At 46.7% G+C, this 21,389-nt stretch overlaps 2 protein-coding genes across 6 annotated transcripts in view; one reads left to right on the top strand and one right to left on the bottom strand.

Annotated features, from left to right (window-relative positions):
* STAB1 (stabilin 1) overlaps nt 1-6,902 on the top strand; it is a 65,654-nt gene extending 58,752 nt beyond the window's left edge. For 2 of the 5 annotated variants that reach the window (XM_051627190.1, XM_051627189.1), the window contains exon 72: nt 1-6,902. In XM_051627190.1, the coding sequence (XP_051483150.1) occupies nt 1-51 (51 nt within the window). In that variant the 3' untranslated portion in view covers nt 52-6,902. The other 3 variants (XR_007890311.1, XR_007890310.1, XM_051627191.1) reach the window with 3 other exon arrangements.
* NT5DC2 (5'-nucleotidase domain containing 2) overlaps nt 6,673-21,389 on the bottom strand; it is a 22,405-nt gene continuing 7,688 nt past the window's right edge. Inside the window, exons 2-10 of the mRNA XM_051627218.1 lie at nt 20,929-21,113; nt 20,055-20,129; nt 18,114-18,169; nt 16,304-16,397; nt 13,189-13,317; nt 9,878-9,938; nt 9,113-9,215; nt 8,520-8,621; nt 6,673-6,769 (exon numbers count right to left, since the gene is read on the bottom strand). Coding sequence (XP_051483178.1) covers nt 6,679-6,769; nt 8,520-8,621; nt 9,113-9,215; nt 9,878-9,938; nt 13,189-13,317; nt 16,304-16,397; nt 18,114-18,169; nt 20,055-20,129; nt 20,929-21,113 — 896 coding nt within the window. The 3' untranslated portion in view covers nt 6,673-6,678. The remainder of the gene's footprint in view (nt 6,770-8,519; nt 8,622-9,112; nt 9,216-9,877; nt 9,939-13,188; nt 13,318-16,303; nt 16,398-18,113; nt 18,170-20,054; nt 20,130-20,928; nt 21,114-21,389) is intronic.

Genomic DNA, 21,389 nt, shown 5'->3' on the forward strand with positions numbered 1-21,389 from the left:
GACTCACTCCTGGTGGACGCCAGCGCTGACCCCCATGGTTTCCCGCAGTGAGGCTCCGCTCCCCGTGGCCCTGGCCTGGGCCCCGGAGGGCGCAGAGAAATAAAGAGCTCAGCACCACCGGCTCTGCCCACGCCCGCCCTCCCACCCCCCGCCACTCCCGCCGCTGGGCTCTCAGCCCCAGCCTCACACCACCTCCCACTGACTGAGCACTGGTACTTGCCAGCCGGCAGCCCCAGCACCCCTCTTGTCTGGTCCCTCCCCACGCACAGCCCTGTACGATGTGTTGCCCACCAGAGCCGTGCAGGCCAGTTAAACCAACCCCCTCCAGCAGTGTTAGTGTGTGTGCCAGCCCCTGGGGAACACCAGCCCTTGCTCATCTACCCTCCTATACCCCATGGCCAGGCACAAGTCCCATCAGTTAGTCACCACCCCCAAACACCCTTTTTGCTCTGTCCTTCTGCCTGCATTATGGCCATAAGGGGCTCAAACTGCTTCATGCTGGACATCTCAGTCCCAGCCTCTTAAGACACCCACACCCAGTGTCCTGGCTCATGGTCCTGTATACAGAGCTGCACCTCCAAGGCAGGCGGAAGAACAGAGACAAGGAACAACTGTGCAGTGAGTTGGTTAGTCAGTTAGTTACACATGCTGCAGATGTTTATTGAGCCTACACACACCACACAGCACAAAGACAGCAACTGCCACATGCACATACTACAGCCATTAGATAAGAGCACCTATGTTAACAGCAATCGTTCTGGCCACTGAGGTGAGAGCAAGGCATTTGGAAAGGCTGTGCCAGCCTGGCACGGAGCACAAAGATGAGGCAGTGACAGGCAAGAGACAGACTGAGGGGCCAGCCTGGCACACTGCCAGGGAGGAAAGTGTGTGACTATGTGTATCTGTGTGTACCTCACTGAGGGCTGCTGACACATACTGACTGCACTTAGGCACCTTTCTCTGAGGGGTTTCCTGGCAGAGGGTCCTCCACACCAACCTGGTTCCTCTCCCTCAGCTGCCCTCACATTAACAACACTGAACCCACAGAGCAAGCGTCCAGCCCAGTGCCCACACAACCCCTGCCTCCACCCTTGCTAAGTCCTCAGCCATCCCCTTGTAAACAAACAGCCCTTCCCCACTGTGCATCCCAAAGACCTGTCACACACACTCACCCATCTCCTTGCTTGCTCATTGCCAGGCCCAGCACAAGCGGTGCATCCATTCTCTGTTCTCACTTCTGCCTGTCACCTCAACACCAACTGCCCCCACCAAACACCCCTCCCCAACACCCTGCCCCTAACATCCTACTGTAGCTCTGACCTGCCTAGGCCTCCAGGCCACCATCACCCTTGTCCTCTGTCCTATATTATCACAGCTTGTCTCTTCTGCTTCCTCAGGAGGCAGCTCAGTGCTTTGCACAGCCACGCTCCCTATTCTGACCCACTACAGCCAGCAGCACGTCACACTCGCACACGCTGAGCCCCAGACATCCTCACCAGCCCCTCCATCCACCTTAGGCTACATCTCAGTGAGCATGGGTGGAAGGCAACCAGCTCTGCTGACAACCCTGCACCTTCCCTGAAAGGCCAAACACCTCCCTCTGCAAGTCACAACAGACCATACCTCATCAGTTGCCAAAATATGGCACCAAACCCCAAAAATACTGACAGTACATAGCACTAAGCTCACCAAACAAACCAGACATGTCACTTATTCTTAGACCTTCTGCTCTCCTCCTCCACATCCAACTAACAGTCCTCTACCACAGTCACCAGCTGGACAGACCAGTCTGGCAGGAGAAAGATGGGCCTGAGGGCAGCTGGTACCAGGTCTGGGTGGGTAACACAGCAGATGCTCTGTCATCTGTGATGCATTTACTGATGGGCTTCACTGGTTGCCCACTCTGCAACCCTGTCCCCTCGCTGTCCCCCTGCAGCATCACTCACGCTCTAGTGCTTAAGGGTACAGAGGCAGCTACAGCCCTCACGCTGTAGTTACGGTGTGCTCACCAAGCACCTGAGACTCAGGACTCCATTTCTGAGCCGCTTCCCTGGGCGCAGAACAGGAAGCAGCAGTGTCCCACCACAAGCACTGGTTCTCCAGCTCACCGTGTCCTACCAAGGACTCCCTGCAGCTCACTTATGGCCCAGAAGAAACACCCATCCTTTGTTCAGCCTGCAACGCACCTCAGGGAAAGGGATGGAGCCAGTGAAGGGGAAAAAAAAAAAACAACCCAATAAACACACCATCTACGCACATACGTAAGTGTGAGATGCCCTTTAGTGGTAGACAGAGGTGCTGCCGGCCGAGCAGCCCGGCCCCACGTACAGACTGTGTGTGCTGGTGCCCGCGGTACCTGGCCCTTCACCGGATGTGCACCATCTCCTCCAGGAAGGGGGTTTTCATGCAGCCCGTGCAGAGCTGGTCCATCCAGAGCGGAGCCTCGTGCTGCAGAGGGGTGCGCCGAGGGTAGAAGGTGAAATTCACGTCATAGTTGAGCAGGCAGCTGATGGATGCCATGTAGATGTCAGAGAACCGCACCAGCCGGCGGGAGAAGTACGTGGGGTTGTGGAAGGTGCGGAAGATGCTTCCAAACTGGGGGTTGAACAGGTTCTTCGTCAGCGACCTGAGAGGAAAAAGAATGGTGTTCTGTTGATAAAAGGTCACATATTCTTCCCTTTCCACTCCCTCAGCCCTGGGCCACCCCACTCCCAAAAGATATTTTGGGATCACCCCAAGTACCCTTCCACGCAGCTACAATGCAGGCAGTCCCTGTGCAGCAAGACTCTGCTGAATAGTCACCACACTCTTCTTTGGAAGAAGAGCCAGGAGCTGTAGCAGCAGCCAGCCAATCAACAGCCCCGCCCCCCAGCACAAGGGTGACACTCCTGCCTTCAAACCCATCCAGCCTCCCAGTCTGCAGGGCTGCAACCATCCCAGACATGGCCAACAAGCTGACAGCTGCAACACCTCTGTCTACAAAACAGACCAAGTGCAGGCCCCACAACCCTCAAGCGTCCTCATGAGTGAGATGACCAATGCTCACCTAATCTCTTGACGTTCCTTCATCCACTCCAGCAATACTTGCTTCGACTCTGCATCCTGGTACATCTGCAAAGACAACAGCAGAAAGCACCACATTGCCTCAATCCTGTAGGCCTCACTTCAGCTCCCCCAGTCTCCACAGTAACTCATTAAACTCAAGAGGCCACTGCACCAAGAGGAGGATGAGGTGTTTTTGAGAACACAGGCAAGATGCTAAGTTCCCTGATTTCCATACTAAGCCCAAAACAGAGACTTGGAAGGCAGCATATTGCCCATCCTGCTCAGACAGGAGCTGGTTACCTGCATTCTCTCCAGCAGCCCCGTCAGAGCCTGCTGCCAGGTCAGGGAGTGCATGTACTGCTCTGTGTTTATGATCCGAATCTCCGTCTCCAGTTCAGGAACGATGGCTCCAGTCCTCCAGCCATGACGTAACATGAGGTCCTAGAGGTCAGGATGAAAAAACAATCAAGAATTCAACACAAAGACTGAAAGCCAAACATAAGCCTGTTTCCTAGAAGAGTGGTCTGGTCCCACTATAAGTTCTCAGGGAACAGGCATCCATGCCCCATGCCAGGTCATGCTGGTAACACAAGCCTCCCAGCCACCAGCTGTAGAGAAACCTTGGATTCACACAACCTGCTCTCGTTCACAGACCAACAGATGTTCTTTACCCACAGAAAGTGCTTCAGGAGCCCCTTCTCCACTGCCTAAGCCTGCTTGACAGCAGAGTGGGGCTGCTTATGTATCCCATGGGTGCCTCAAAAGCCACAGCCTGCAGAGCACAAGCACAGCACACTGGAGACCTGGACACTGGGAACAGGGCCCTACTGTACCCTCCAACACCACTGCAAGCACAGCAGCCCCAGAGGCTTGCTGCCACCTCACTGGAGAGCAGAGACTTTTTCACTTACCGCAAGGTCGCTGTACAGATGGTCCCCAAAATAGAGCACTTTGGACCCACGCCAGCCTGTCAGCCTCAAGAAATCAAAAAGATTACCCTGCAAGTAAAAGGAGCAAAGAAACATGGCAACAGGCCAAATGCCTCCATCCTCACCAGCACTGTCAATGCACCTGGATGTGCCACCTTACCACATGCAGATGTGAGCAGTCTCGTCAGATGTCAACCTGCGTGCTCCCCCACCCTCCAAACCCAGAGGTTGGTCCTTACCCACCTTATTTCACTTTCTTCTCATGTGACAAACCTTCCCTGAACATCCCTGAGCATTCTCAGGCAATAGAAAAAAGGCAGAAACTCTTCCAAACTCCACAGGCAGTTCAGGGGGAAGTTCTGTGTCCTAGGGTAGAGCAAGCCAAGAGGACTCTCTTGGGTCCTCTAGGGAAGCTTGCTGTCTACCTGGGGCACAGGTGAATGATGTATAGAGGAAGCTTCTTAGCAGGGCTCATAGACAGAGCTTTAAACTAGACTCAAAGGGGAAGGGGGATAAAACCGGGCCCACCAGAGACGAGTCTAGGGGTGAAGTGACATGGATGGGAGTGAAACTGATAGCCCAGCTCAAATGCATCTACACTAAGACACGTAGCATGGGCAACACACAGGATGAGCTGGAAGCCCTTGTGCAGCAGGATAGCGAGGACGTAGTTGCCATCATGGAAACACGGTGGGATAACTGTCACCACTGGAATGCTCCAAGGAATGGACATAACTGTTGGGAAAGTTTGCCCATGGCAGGGAGACGTTGTATGAGCTCTGCTTGCATGTTCCTAGCTTCTAGCTCTTGGCAGAGGATGGGATGCTACAGAGTGCTTTGATGGACCCACCAGACAGCCAGAGGCTTCCCAACAGCACTACTCAAGGACAGGACCTACTTTTCTACCACAGGTCAGGTTGCAGCTACTTGACCCCACTCTCACTAACAGTTTCTTCCCATGGGATTGGACAGCTCACATAACCAAGAACAAACCGTCCTCATACCAGAGGCAATTTGTTCTCATGGGACAGACCAGCTGCAAGGAGAACACCCCAAGCCAGCAAGTTCACCAGAGGAACAGTCCATCCTTTGGACACATTTGTCCTTCAGTAACAGGAGACAAAAAGGAACGAGGCTCTGTACCCTAATTGATCGCCCTTGCTTCTCTGGTCCCTCCCTCACAAGCCCACCTTACAGAGGATGATTTGGAGTGAGGTGTGGAGGATCTTTGCATACACAGCAGATAGCACAGAGCTCTGCCTTCTTGCCCTGAAATAGCATGCTCTTGGGAGCCCCTCCAGGACAAGAGTTTCAGAACCAAGACATCAGAAGAGCACTGCCAATGTCAGAACAATGCTTCTAGGGTCAAGGTTTCACAGTACACTGGGGCAGAGGGTGTCCACTGACCCCTGCTACACATGCAGAATCTCCCTTCTACCCGTTCTCACACAGGAAAAAACTCAGCCTAGGAGCGCTAACTCAGCACAGGTCCTCCTGGGCAGAAAGGCAAGCACCCAACACCATCAACTGACCCTGCTCTGCCTTTCCCACCCATCTCTGTTCCTCCATCTCTAATGCCAAGCCCAGCTGAGCTGGGTGGAACACACCCCTCCCATTACACACCTTTCTACAGCATGACCCATGCACAGAGCTGCGCAGGAAACTGTTTCAGGGCTGCAGAGAAAAAGTTTTCTTACCAGGGAGCTCTGCTTTACCTTATTTCAGCTCTGCCTCCTGCAACTGTAAGAAGCCATGATGGCCTTTTCTACAGCCAGCATGGAGCATCCCTCCCCATTCTCAGGGGTCAGTTTACCACACAGTGACAGGCAGCACACACCTTGGCAGGGCTTTCTGATAGAGGAGAAGACCCTTCATTCCAGCACTTACATCCCAGCAGAAGCCAAAAGACTTTTCAAAGGCAGGCCAAGTGCAAGGATATTGATCCATAGTGTGCCCAGAGACACACTGAAAGTATCTGGGGGGACAGTGTCCTCCTGGGTCAGCAAGAGCTCTCTGAATGTGGACAGAGGGCACCTCCTGTTGCCTCCAGCCAGAGCAGTGAACAGGGCCTATAATGTTTCTTACAAATGGCTTCTATCTATCAGACCTGCTCCTTTCAAGAACTTCCACTTCTTACTTTCCAAACATCAAACATCCACAAGTGATCTATAGAAGGACCATCATTTTCCCCCAACATGACTAAGCAGATTTTCCTGTTTTTCAGAGACTTCCTTTGAGTGACTTCAGCACCTCTCCTATGAAGACAGGCTGAGAGAGCTGGGGTTGTTCAGTCTGGAGAAGAGAAGGATCCAGGAAGACCTCATAGCAGCCTTCCAGTACCTGAAGGGCGTACAGAAAAGTTGGGAAGGGACTTTTACAAGAGCTTGTAGCAAGAGGACAAGGGGTAATGGATTAAAACTGGAAGAGGGGAGATTTAGATTAGACATTAGGAGGAAATTCTTCACTGTGAAGGTGGTGAGACACTGGAACAGGTTGTCCAGGGAAGTTGTCGATGCCTCCTCCCTGGAAATATTCAAGGCCAGGGTGGAGCAACCTGATCTAGTGGAATCTAGTGCAAGGGGGTTGGATCTAGGTGATCTTTAAGGTCCCTTTCCAACCCAAAGCATTCTATAATTCCAAAAACTGCAGACGTCTAAGTTCCCACCATTTCAGACTCTCACTTCATCCCCCTTATGTACCCAGGTCACTTTACCTCTTTGTAGATCTTCCCTTTCTCCAGCTGGTTTATTTTGTCCCACTGCAGTGAGCCTTTATCATCCAGTTTTCTAAAAGGTCTGGAAAAAAAAGGAGGGGCAGATGTCAACCTCTTTTCATTTTTGGCGATAGTTACCCAGGAACCTCATTTGAACTGGAAAAATCTGTTTACCTATGTAACAAGTCATAATAAAAGCTCAACGTGAGAAGTGACTTTCTGGTCTTTCTGCACTATTTTCTCAGGGAAAGAGAAAGCATGAGACAGAAGTATCTTTTCAAAATGCTTCCATTGACTGTAACCATTTCATGGCAATATCCCTAAAAATTCTTCTTGCTTTTCAGATACAGAGAAGGGGGAAAAAAGTAATACTACACACTCCCTCTGAAATGCTATGGCCAAGAAGGCTTTGCCAGGAAACACTTTGTTCCAGTCTGGCTACACCCCAGCCCAACAGAGACCGTGGAATGTCTTAATAGGATAAATCAAGTCTGCAGAGTAGATGGAAAGCAGCCTCCATGCTGATCTCGGCAGCTGACCCGAGCTGGCTCCTGTTATTCCTGAGGGTTTTCCTGGTTACCTTCCACTTGGATAGAAGCAAAACAAGGCTTAAGTTACTTGACACCCATGAATGTTCATGCTCAATGGAAGCACTGCTGTCCTGCCAGGTCTAAAAGCCTTGCTATGAAACTGCTCCTGCTGCACGCAGCCTACAGTCTCATCCAGAAATACTGTGTCATCCTGAGCTGCCATAGGGCAGAGGAAATCCAGCCTCCCACCCTGAGCTCTACAGCCTACTGGTGTAAGAGGCTCATCACCCATGAGTGGTCTCCAGTGCACACCTGCATTTTCCCTCAGAGAAAACACTCCACAGTTCACAGTTTTTATGTCCTCCACACCAGGAGGTTGCCCCTCACCTTGGATTAATGTGCCCTCTCATTCCACTGTCCCATCTACATAAGCAAACTTTGGGCATCACACAGCCATAAGGTTTTATCTCCTAGAAGGCCAAATCATCATAAGTCCAGACTACGTTTGTAAAATATTTCACTCAAATCCCATGAAAAAAACCTTTACCAGGTCAGCACAGTTTATAAACCCATTTCATAGGTTTACTCCTGTCTATGCTAGTGGCCTGGAAAATGGGGGAAGAAAATACATTAAGAGGAAAGAACAGACCTCTCCCTCAAGGGCCGTAATTCCTGGTCAGTCTTAAGTTAAGGCAACAAAGCAGACACAAGTTCCCAAAGCCAATAATCCAAAGAGCAAAGTAAGGACAGCAGCTTGCCTACCAGCTAGTTCCTTGGCAGCCCCTAACTGACCACAAAACCCAGCCACCAACAGACAAAGGCTTCCAGAGCTGCCAATTACAAAACAGCACGAATCCAGTAATTTAAAAAAACAACAACAAAAAACCACAGATATTTGCTGTGGGAAACAAGAAAAGGAAAGATTTTGGCACACTCTCAAGACCTAGAGCCAAGAAACGGCCAGTTCTCATGCACACCATTCCACTCCTCTTTTCTCTCTACAGATATAAGCACATCAATATCCCTAAAAATCTAAGTTCAGACAAAACTGGTGAGGCTTAAAATGGCCAACATTAGAAAGAGACTTTCTGCTGGGCACTAACTCATTCTATCCACTTAATCGCAAACTGGTTGTTTTTTTATCTCCTCTAGAGAGTATCTGAGAGGGCCCTGGGAGGCTGGATGCCTACGGGACTTAGATTATGCTTAGAAAACCACTACTTCTCTGGAAGGTAAGGAGATCTGTTCCCTCCAGGCAAGGGGCCCACAGGCAGCAGTGCAGTGCTGCCCCAGGACACGTACTTCCGACGGTCAGTGAAGAAGTTGGGCTTGTCAGCTTGCACAATGACCATGTCGAATAAGTCCCGCCAGTTCTTGCCAACCATGTGTTTCATTCCTTTGTCCCTACGGGCAAAGACACAGAAATGTTAACAGCTTCAGTACTCTTTTTTCACCCAACATTGCATCTTCACAACAGTCTGTCCTAAATTTACTCTCATTTCAGTAACAGAAAGCATAGAGATTTGTGAATTCCCCCAAGGCTGTCTCATTGCATGGAGGATTGATGTAAAGTTTTGACCATTTCAAGGTGTCCCACCCTTTCTTCTGCTACCATGCAAAGTCTAGAGCAGCCTGTGATGCAGCAAAAGCTGTTAGAGATAATGCGAAGAGGCAGCTCTGTAACACTGGCCAACCACAGCCTTGTGTCTTCTTCAAAAAGTGAGAGTCAATGGTGTAGAGAGAGCTGTGGGGGTCACCATCAGCTGTTCCCAGAGCGCACTCTCATAACTATTGCCACCAAAAGCTCCAGCACACAACTTCCAATGCTCACAGGACAGACTGTGCAGCTCTTGCTGTGCTGTGGTGACCCACTCATGTGCAATAACAGTACTCACACGAAGCTAAAGGGACTGTTTGTAATGAGGAAGAGTTTCTTCTTGTGGTTTACCAGTCGGTTTAGCACAGCATAGATTTCATCCCCATGCAGAATATACCGTTCTAGATCAGAATAAAACAGACATCATAAATAAAAAATTTTTGCTTAAGTTATGACCCCATTATCTTTAAAATAAAACCAAACCTAGCCCCTATACCACTGGATGTGGAAAAAGTATGAGTCAGATCCACCACAGGGAGGCAGTTAGTGAACCACCATGGTGACAAAATGGCCTTCCTCATCCTTATCAATGCCATCTAGTGGGATGTGAAAGACTAAGGAACTGAAAAGGCTGCAATAAAAAGGAGTGATACCAAACCATCACAAGGGACAGGCACAGCCACTCCAGGCCATATTGCTACCAGGAGCTTTCTTTCCCCTGCATTACCAGAAAGCATTCCTAGATGGTTCCTTTGCATGTTCACATCATGCCAAGGACCATAATTCTTTCCTTACAAGCTGAAGGAAAAAAGAAACACAAGCAGTGAGGTGGCCATTTCCTCCATTAAAATAGATCTTCCACCTGACCCTAAATACCACTTGGTTCTTAATGCCACTCTATTCCTCAGCTGCCTTTAGGCATGCTGCAATCAAGTGTTTCATTAATTTCTCTGTCCCCGACTCCCATGACTGCATCTAGGGCCACACAGTCATCTCACACAGAACACCACGTAATACAAGACACATCAAAGTGGAGTTGACACCAGAGCTATATTTAACTCACCCAGATCCTTTTCAATCCATTTGTACATGACTCCTTTCACATGTACATCTCTAATAGCATCCTAAAGAAACCAGCAGGGAAAGAAAGTTTCAGTTTTCCATATGGTATTCCTGTTTCCCAGCACACAAACCAACAGCCACAACTGAGGACCAGTACAGTAATGACACATTGCCTCTTCTTGCTGAACGAACAAAAGCTACATTAATGCTAAGCAGAGGACCTTGTACAGATAGGCTCACAAAAAGACCCAACAAAATAAAAGGAACACAGTAGCTATCTCAGCTGATGCAGTACAAAGTCTATTCATGAAAGACCAGTTTCCTTCCTGCTGCTGGAAACCAGCACATGTTCACACACAGTTATCAAAGCAATCAAAACTGTGCAATTTCAAAACTGTTTACCCTCCCAAAATCACACTGGCCCAAACGCTAACTGGCTTTACTTCCTCCCTGTGCCTATGGAAGCTTTGGCAAATGTAACCCAAAGGATGGGAGTGGCTGAGGCGAACCACAGCAGAGGTGAACATCTGGGATTCCAAAACACTCCCCACCAGCTAAGGGGCTACAGCTCCTGGCTCCAGGTGGGCAGTAGCAAACCTGAGCCTTCCACTAGGAGAGGGATTTATTTTTTATTTTTTTTACCAAAACAGAACTGCCCATTTTTCAGGAGGAAGGCAAGTTAAAACATATTGCCAAAAGCATCCAAACAGCCTCGGTTTTCCAGGCCAGAGGCCAAGATGTAACCCATGTTTGGACACACCCAACTGAGATTCTTCCCAAATCTCCATCCAGTGAGATATGTCAGATACAAAAAACCATTTCCAGAGCAGCAACACATTTTACACTGTTTGCACATGCAAATGCTTGTTTCAATGGTACTGTTTTCATCCCTGACACAAGTTGGACAGGTAAACCAATGTTGCCTTTCCCCAGGGCCCTTAAATCCCTGTTACACTATGTATGCTCCTTGAGGAGTTGCCCTTTCAGGATTCCCACACTTGCTCACACCACCACAGTCATCTGGTCCCGTGGCAGTGCTGGTGAAACCTGCTTATCACCGCAAAAATCATTTCCATCAAAGCTGGGAGACCCGGAATTTACAACTTGGATGAGGGATGATGAAGGAGGAAGCAACACCTCTTCAGAACAGAGTTTTAGGAGTCTCTTTCCACCGTGTGGATTTGAACGGTAAGAAGGCAGAGGTCCCATCTCATTCATCAATAGAGACTGCCTTATTGGAAAGAAATCAAATGAAACGTAAGAGCACCCACCAGAAAACAACCATATCTTGACCAGCACTGGCACTAAGAAAAAATAAAGCTTTGGATTTGTGTCAAAAGTACTTTCACAGAGCAGACAGTGATTCTTCCCTAAAGCTCTGACCCCTGAAAAGCAAAATCAGCAAAAGAAAAAAAGAAAAAAAGGAAAAAAGGAGGGGGAAGAACTATAAGGTTCCTGCAGGTAACATCTTGGTAGCCTGGGAAGGTGTCAAACAGGGCTCAAAAGTTCCTCCAAAGAAAAGCAGGATAAACTGTGCATTCCTACTCTCAAATAGGAAGCGACCAAACTGGTGTGACAGGACTAATTGGTTTACACATCAGCTTCAGCCTTTACCACTGCCCCAGGGTCTGCCCTTTTGAGTCAGTGCAGGGTCTGTGATGCTCAGCCTGCTCCCAAGCTCACAGTGCTGCCACAGGCATTACCACTGAAAGTCACAGAAGAGTGTCAGGCTTAGACATGTCTCAACCCACAGTGAGCCTGTGTTGCAATAACATCTGGGGCTACACAAGTCCTCTCAGACACCTGCCTGTGTAGGCACAGAAGGATCTTTGTGCTAATGTCTGCAAACCATTTCTTTGCACTTGCACGCAGGTGCTGCAAAGGGCTAAGTTTTGCAAAAATGTTTATTTATCCTCATTGTACAGAAGAAAGCAAGAACGCTTCTGGTGAGGGCACAGGATGGTGCCTACCCTTTCAGTACAGATTTCAGGCATTGGCACAGACACTCTGCTGCACCTCTCTACCTACCTCAGTCACTCCCCAGGAACAGGATCTGGTCATCGTATTCATTCATCCTATTCATCCTCACAACCCTCAGCAAAGGTTGTCAAGAGAAATGCCAAAATTAGCACTCAGGAGTTTTGGTCTTTGAGCACACCATTTGCCCTATATTTAGTACATATTAGGCTATGGCAACCATCCACCTGATCTCAAGATTCCAATTAGGAATAAGTCCATTTTATCCTCAAAAGAATGCTCAGAAGACTTTCTTGACAGAAGGCCTCAGAATTCAGCTGTATCCTCTCTTCCCATTATCCCTACCCCAAGAGTGAGAACTAGATAACTAACACCCTAGAAACTTGTTAAGGTCCTGCAGAAACTGGCTTGCATGCTCTTATCAAGCTCTAACAGAAGGCCAGAACCTAAGCTGTAATCCTTGGCTGCAGCAAAGCTGACAGGGTGCATTCTTATCACAAAAGCAGCAGCACAGATGTGGTATTTCCCTCACCAGAAGACTGAACAGTGCATGTACAGGCTGCTACCAGTGGATAAGCACAAGATTCCCACCAGATACAAATAAAAAAACAAACCCCTCTCTATGAAAAAAGGCATGCATTGAGGTTTGGCAACCAGGGAATGTACATGATCTGTCAACAAAAGTCACCCAGGGCAGAAATCTCAAGCATTTAATCTTGCCTACAGCACTAAGAAGTCAAACAGTATCCCCCAACAATGCTGATAATCCCAGGCAGCACTTTCAAATGTCAGGAGTGAAGCTGGAGGGCACCATTTGCACCTTGGAGTAACTGGCTCTTGAAAGCTACAGTCACCCACTGGAAAACATTTCAAAAGGATCAGATTACTTTGTAGCTGCAAAGGGAAGAGGTGGATTCTCTGAGCAGGCAAGGGCAGGTGCCTCACAAGCACCACTGCATAAAGCAGACTGTTTGGTACAGTCAGATCAAGCCTCTTTGAAAAATGAGATGTTAACAGGAAAACACAGAGCTTAAAAACCTGCAGAACCAGAAAACATTTACACAAGCTTTATGACAGATTTCCCACAGAAGGACCTTCAACCTAACCAGCCTAGGCATTCCTGCAAGAGACAGTGCACAGCAACACCAGCTCTCTAGGACTGACAGAAACCTAACATCTTCTGAAAACACAGCCCTGGTAATGCTTTCACCTAAAGAGGCAACAATGCTGTCACATTAGGCCTCTCACTGACAACCCCTTTGCATACTGCAGAACTCACTGGAGCTCACAATTCTGATGTGGCATGGGCTGTGGGGCAGCTGGCATTTTACTTACAGATATATCCTTGTACAGATGCACCTGGTCAAACTCAATGCCATGAGTTATGAAGTAATCAATGACTGAAGAGAGCAGTGTCATTTCAGGAAGAGAAAAAATGTCCATAAACTGCTTAAGTGATGGCCCCTGGAAAGCAAAAAAATTAAGGAGACATATTCAACAAAAATACTTTTTTAAAAAAAGAAAAAGGAAAAAGTAAAGTTAACAAAGAAACTTGTATCACCCAAATACTATCTTGAAGACATTCCAGGCTAACCAAAATAAGAACACTAATGTGGAAAGTTCCAGCCATTCAGCAAGTAACCCTCCCTTCTTAACCAAACCACTAACCTAATGCATTAACACTTGACAAGACAGAGGCTTCTCCTTCATAGAAATTATTCAAAAAACCCAGCACCATTAACAAACGGGGTGAAGGCGGAAGAAGCGGAGAGTCAGTCCTAGATTTTATTTCAACCCTGTGTCCTCTGTTTCCCATCTGGCATCTTGGCATTATCACTGGTGCCCATAGAGAGAAGCAGCTATGGGCCCTCCTGGAGGTTCCCTATTGCTCATCTAAATCATGCGAAAGACAGACCTGAAAGCAACATCCAAAAGATCACAGAAGCTACACATGGTGGAGCTGACAAGAGGGCACATCATCCTGCCTAATGACAAACCACGTGCCACTGTCATGTTAGGATGAAACAACAGTAACATGTCTCACTTAATCTGATCTGTTAAGGGAAGAACTAGAGACTAGCACTCTTTGCAGCACTATCTAAAGGAAACAAGTATCGGGGCAACACAATTTGGGGTCAAGAAAGATCTTTGCAAAAATAGCAAAGAAATAACGGCATTTTGCCTGAGGTCTATTATCAAAAAATGCTGCTATGAAAAGCTCTGCCTCTGTGCTGAGGGTTATACAATGTCCATCCATCCAGCACAGGTCAAACTGACCTACAGCAGAAGAGAACTCAAAGGACACCCTCTGGTTTGGGCCACATACTGCACATGGTGGTGCTGCTTAGCAATACTCACTGAATCCTTTCAACAGACTCGTCCATTTTGATGTGTGGTTGCTAAGGGAACATTTCTCCCACTAGCAAAACCAACAGCTATTGAAAACAGCCCCCACCCTTTTTTTCCTGTTCAGGGATTCTGGGAAAGAAGCAAGAGGGTCAGACAGGCAGTTCCTACTGAAATCACTAGGTATGGGTTCTAGCAGAGCGCAGCAAAGCAATGACCTGTCCCACCTTTCAAGACCTTTAGCAGAGAGGAGACAGTTAAATGTTCAATAGTAACAGCAAAGACTTACCCTGTAGTTAGTAAATTCTGATGTTGTTTTTGTGCCTTGCGTCATCAGACTATAAAGCACGTCCACCCTCCCCCCTACCTTTAGTAGCTTTGACTTCCTCACAGCAGACATATTGACCATAGGTCAGGATGAAAATAGGACCATAGTTTTAGAAAGAACACTACATATACTTTTTCCACAACACCCAAGAGTTCTCCACCTTCATTACTAGCCAGCACTAGTCCTGACAGTGAAAGCCACAGCAGCTGCATTGTCTAACCCTGGGCAAGATCTGTGCCTACCTGCTGCAGGTGTTGGGATGCTGGTAGCTATCCACACACTCCAGCCAGCAGAGGACCTAGAAAACCCTTAAGGGAGAATATTACATGCTTCAGCTACATCTGTCCCACTTGTTGTATGCTTTGTGGCTTGGAATCACTGACCTGGCAGATCTTCCTGTTACCTACACACAGGTAGCAACATCAGTATGGCAGACTACCTTAACTCATACACTTTCCCACTAATGTGGTAGTGGCACAGGCTGAGCAGACATTGCTCAAAGCAAAAGTCATTAGCTGTCCATACTTTAGTCCTCTTTGGGATCCACCTGATATTTTATGGAGTTCACTACATTATTAGGAGGGGAGATCTACCTTTTTGCAAAGAACAAACTGCTATCCCTACTTCTGCGGCCAAATGTTATACCAAATTTTTCAGTGCTGAACTACAGGAGAGAAGAAACACCTGATACATACAAAGCAGCAGAGAAAGGTACTTTGGCATGAGCACCTGGTCCTATGAAAAGCCACAACTCGAAGCAGATTTCACATTTACAATTATTTAAAAAAGAAAGGTGAAATAATCTAATATTTTCCAGGAGCGAGGAGAGTTGCACAGCAGGAGCCTAATCGAGTGCAGTTTACAGACAGATAGCAAATTCTAAACAGAAACATCCTACTTCAAAGCTGAAAACAACACTGAGCTATAAACAGTGTATGTACTTCTGCAGAAAGCAACCGCTCAGATTAATTGTTCCCAAGAGAGACAGAGAGAAATCAAACAGTGACCTTGCTGGAGACTTCACACAGCAGACTCCAAGGGGTACTACCAGAGGAAGCTGGTCCTTCTTCTTTCAGCTTCCCCTAAGGCAACTGAACTAACAAAGGGCAAGAAACAAAGCAGTTCTGGAGGGAAAGGGATGTGGATGGTCCCACTAGCCCACTGCACCACATTAGGCATTTAAGGAAGAAAAATTTATCCTAACTTCCTCTAGTTCAGGCAACCAAAGGATTTCTATTCCCGTGGACAGAATATCAGTCCTTTACTGTGACAGTAAGGTTTTCTGCCTAAAAACATGCCTTAACACTCATGGATGCCAATCCTGAGTAGGTCTGGAGAAGTGTGGAGGAGAGGATCTCCTTCATGCAGGGAAAAAACTCTACCCAAAACCAGGGAGAGAAAGGCACTGCTACACAGGCACAACCCCTCCCGCACAACTCATTGCAAACACCCTCACTGCAGGCTGCCCTGGTAGCTTGGGAGCTAGATTTGGCCAAGGAACAAGGAGGGATGATCTCCCTGTCAGTCTCCAGAGCCATTCAGCTCTAGGCCAATAGCCCCGGTGTTTAGGAAGGCTTCACAGATGGCTTTCACATGCTAAACTGCTAAATAACCTCTGGGGCAAATTCCCACTGGAACAAAAACACACACTGCAGCACACTAGGGACTGAGTCTTTCTGAGTCCAAAAGAGCCTGGAGTCATTTGCATGCTCTTAAAATCCCCTCTGTTTTCCTAGCTGTTAGAAGAGCTGCTGCATCACAGCTTACAATAAATACCTTGCCATAGAAGTCACTCATCTGGTACAGAGGGATGTGCTGCGTACCACCATAAAGTTCAATTACTTCTTCATCAGGCACTGGTTTGAGCCCTCTAGATACAAAACAACAGAAATAGTTTGTCAATAATCACCAGTCTGCACAAAGATACAAACTGCAGAGAAGATAGGACAGAGAGGCTCCTTTCTAAAACTCACACATTTTCTCTTGTACAAAAGAGACAGCCACAGAGCCTGACAGCTTCATGGCTTCTTAGGATGCACATAAAATCCTTCCCGAGACATTTTTCAGATACCTTGTTTGCTTCTTCAAGTTAATTGAGGGGCTTTATCCACATTCCAGCAGAGTTCAAACAGAGGCCTCCCTCTGCATGCTGTCAATCCACTGACAGGACTGCCCCACCAAATCGGCCCCGCGACCTTACTTTGGCAGCACTGGGCAACTAGTTTTGTAGAGGCTGATTCCACAAGGTTTATCACCATTGAACACAAAGGTGTAGGAAAAGAGCTTTCTGAAAATAAGGTTTCCTTCCTATTCAGTTTTTCTAAGCAAAACAAATTATTTGCTAAAAACATTCAGCAGAGACCTGTTTTTTACCCAAAACACCATAATCACAGGTATGGCTTTGAGCTGCACCCTTTGTGAACATCAGGTTATCTGATTGCTGCAGGTTTTGCCTCTTGAACAATTTTTGATGGCTGTTCACTCAAGCAATCAGCAACTTTCCCTTTCTCCTTTCCTATTCAATCGTGGTACACATCTGAGTAGTTCGAACTTGCCTCAGTTGTGCTCAAAAGCAAAGGACAGTTTAGGAAAAGGACACTTAAAGGCGGCCAGTTACAAATGGGTAATAGGGAAAAACGTTGAAATGTGTTCTAGCTAAAAATCTCTTTATGAAGCTGAAGTGAAATATAGGGCAGTAACACCCCCCTAAAAAACTAGCACTCAAAGAAGCCAATTCTCTCTGATTATGAAACTCCCTTCTTAATATTCTTAGAGTGTTTACTGTAACTGAAGCTTAACAGCAAAAGGGCAGAGTTCAAGAAAAAAAAACATTGGCTTCCATGCTCAGGAAATACAACACAGATTTACAGGATCTTTGCTACCAATATCTGTGAATTCCTGTTTCCTACATACCACCCCCACTCTACTTTGAGGCAAGGTCTTCTGCCAATCTCCAGTCCCACAGCTTCATGGAGAAAAGTTTGCTCTGCACTGTTGCAGCCACTTACTGCAAAGCACACCTGGATCTCCTTGGAGAACAACCGGAGAGAAGGAAAATTAGGACAACCTAGACTTTAAACTGAGCTCACACTCTGATACATCATTACTTTATTGACATGACTGCACTGCTTTAAGATTTTATTTACACATCCAGACCACTCTCCTCTTAGCTTTGTGACAAGGCCACTGCTGGGATACTCTCCTGCTTGGAGAAGACAGGCCTGTATGTGGACAACATACAGAGGAGTCCTTTCCCAGATGTGCTGTTTGCTCACAGACATTAACTCACGTACGCTGTAGCTGCAACTCAGACATCACACAGAGTACGTGACCAGATGTGTTATTAACCATTACAAAAAGCTTCAGCTCTTCCCACCCACACTTGGCTTGAAATGCTTGAGAAAAATAACACCCCGCAGTTATATGCCAGGTAAGCATTTAAAGCAAGTACAAACAGGATAAGCCAGATGAGACTGTGCTCCGCTCAAAAAAACCCAACTCCATATGCCATGAACATACACTCAGATTTAGTAATCCACCTTTGTAGATACGGGCATTTAGAAAACGATTTTCAGGACTCACAGACCTATATGCTGTCCCCAGTTGGACATAATGGAAAGCATCAATCTTCATCAGAAGACTCTGTGATAAGGGACCAATATTTATTGTTAGAATTGGGTAGCTTTACACTGAAACCTTATTTAAGTTTCAAGTTCCACACAAATGACATTTAGAAAATAAAATTCAATATAAACATCCCACATCTATGTACTTGAAGCTGCATTTTACTCTCCAGCCACTTTTACACACACTTAATCATACTGTGCCTTCTTATTGGCCTTTCTGACAAAAGACCATCCTTCTATGAGCCCAAATACTGCTGTCAGTTACACTCCATAGTTTGTGGACAGGGATGAAATTGAAAAATTGAGAGAACAATGTTTCTGTGACTCAAGAAAGTCTCTTCTTATCTCCCTTCCAAAAGCACACACATTCCAAAGGAACTTTGTGTTCACAAGAGATCTATTTTTTGTTGCATTTATCTTAAGCAGAACCAGGTGGGCAAGCTTTGGTTTAGAGTGCAGCTGTGTTCAGACATTCTGTTTTCACAAGAGCTCCCCCCTCCATCACTTCTTCCCCTCCCCAACAGACATTTAAGCAAAGATGTTCAAGAGCACACCAGGCTGATAACATTAGAGCTTTCTTTGCCTTTTTTTGTATCAAACTCCCTGTTCATGAGTCATCCATTCTACTCTATTCTGAAGCTGCAACACAAGTTCCATGGCAAGGAAAGCAGCCTCATATTAAACCCGCATTGCTCTGCAACTCAAATAAGGACACAGCATCAAACTGTTTGTTCTGTTTCTACCACAGTGCAAGGTAATTGATCTCACAGATCACTCACAACCTTCAGGCACCTTCTTTTATCATGACACCATATTAGTGCAGCTTGTTACACTGTGGGCAGACCTCCCACTAGCTTCTGAGGAGCGCAAACAAATATGCTGAAAAATCTTAGACAGGCACTACCCAGTCTTTCATGTGTTTTGCAAACTCGGATCCTGAGAAAAGAGTTGTTGCCCTCTACTCCCTCACAGGGCCTGTTGCTTGGCTGGGCTAGTAGCCTCTGATACATCAGCCAGAGATTTAAACAGAGAAAGAAACTTCAGTTTCCTACAGATCTGCTTCTTACTTTGTGAAGTCAGAGGCACAAGCAGTCTGCTGCCATGCTGTCACCTCAGTTAGGACAAAAGACACAGGAAAACTCTACATAGTTGTTTTTCTTCATTCTCTCTTTTTTCCTTTTTCCACTGCTGGAGAACAGCGCACTCCAGCCTGTGCTTCGCTGAACTTGCCCAACACAACAAAAGCTGTTACAGTGAAGCAACTTTCTCCACTGTGCTCCTCCCTGACTGCCCGGGTGCAGCACCCAGCGATCCACCCCTGGGCATCAGGCTTTCAGGGAATCGGTCCAAAGAACTGAAAAGGGTTAAAGCTCATGCTTGCACTGTGCTAGCCTGTGCTTCTAAGAAGCATGCATCTCAAGTAGTTTGGATCTTTTTCCAGGCAGTCCTATTATTCGGTGTAGGGGGTGGGGAAGGCTTCCTAAAGCATTCTCCAGACAAGTCACTGCTATTATTAGTGAGACAACATGCCTCTGCTCCTGCCAAGTACTTTTAGATGCAGGATTGAGGTTTGTTCTCTAAATTTCCCAAAAGACAGAAATGATCACACAAACAAGCTGAGTTTTCTATTAATTAGCTTGTGGAATTAACTGACTTCTAGAATAACAAGGCTGTTTACCAGAAGTCCTTGCTTGAATGTCCCATTCTGTTAGAGGCTACACAAACACCTTTCCTTTGGAAGGCTTACAAAAGCAAGAATGAAAAGCACAGCCACCCAGACTATGTATTTCACTGATAGTTTGGTGATCAATGTTATTGTAAAGAAGGACAGAAAGTATTTCCACTAAAAACATAATGCAATGTAAGACAAAGCCCAGGAGACTGAACTTTGTACAGCTTACCTTTTGTACATCATAATGAAGTCCACGTATAGCAAACCCTGGAATGTAGTCATACCTCCCAAGCCCTTCTGGATACTGGAAACACAGACAGTGACATCATTAGAGTCACAAGCATTGGCTAATCAACAAAATTATTTCACCTGTTAGGCTGGCTTAGTCCTACTAGTCCTCTCACCCCCACGTGAACTGACCAAGAAACAGGTGTCCTTCATTTTGTCCCTTCAACAAAGAAAGTGGTAAAAATGGAGAAAGACAGAAAAGATCTGGATCCCCAGAACTAGTTTCTCTCACGTAAGGGACAGTAGTGAGAACATAACAGTCACTCAGGTAGTGAGAACACTTCTAGTAAGCTCCAGTCAATGCATGTATATGGCAAAGCAATGGCACTGCAGAGCCCCTCTAAAAAGACAGACATGAAGAAAACACATAGACTAGTCACCTACTGCAAACAGGGTGTCCATTACTGGACACACTATAGAACATCATCCATGTTGACTTGCAAGTCCTGTACAGCTACAGAGCTGGCCCTGGTTTGTGTACATCCACCATGTGTACCCTGAACCAGCTATTCTGCAGGCACGATTTCCATAGTTAGGTAAAAAAAGACCTTTCTAGACTAAGGTTCCTGCTCCATATATATAGAGAGCTTTATACAAACCTGCTCTCAGCAATGAAAAGCAGAGTTAATTGTCTCAAATGAAACTATTTCCATATACAGACAAAACTTTCTGCAATCAAAGATTGTAAAAGGTTAAGTTTATCTCAATAAAAATCTAATTGACGTGTGCATAAAGTGGCATTTTGCAAGCACACCTGGCACAATGCAAAGACAGCAGTAAGCTTAACTCAGTGGAAGTTCTTAACCCATCATTACCTTGAATTGCTCTATGAGGATGTCTCTGGCAGTGTTGAAAATCATAGAGTGCAGTAAATTAGAATACTGTGCTAAGGTGTAATCATAGTCAAAGCCATATATCTCAACATCTCCCAGGCTGATCTCGTTGTTAGCATAGATAGCGGCTGGGTTGAGGAGATTGCAGACTCCTGGTGGAAGGAGATCTAAGAGAAGGACAAAGGGGAGAGGTTAGAGAAACTGAGAGCATCACTGAAATTCTAACGTTCTGGACCTAAGAGCAGCTGGAAGTACCTCACACAGCAGCAACAAAGGAGCACAGCGCTGCTGTCGAAGGCTACTGCATCTAACCCACCCGAACAATCCTCCCTGTGAAAACAGGCACTGTGAAACCTCTGGTGACAATGCTAACCACTTGCACAGCAAGACTGCCTGACCTTTTGCGTCAGGGAGCTGCAAAACAATGTCCTCAGGTCTCTGGC

Source organism: Apus apus, chromosome 9, assembly GCF_020740795.1.
Source record: "Apus apus isolate bApuApu2 chromosome 9, bApuApu2.pri.cur, whole genome shotgun sequence".
Taxonomy (NCBI): Eukaryota; Metazoa; Chordata; class Aves; order Apodiformes; family Apodidae; genus Apus; species Apus apus.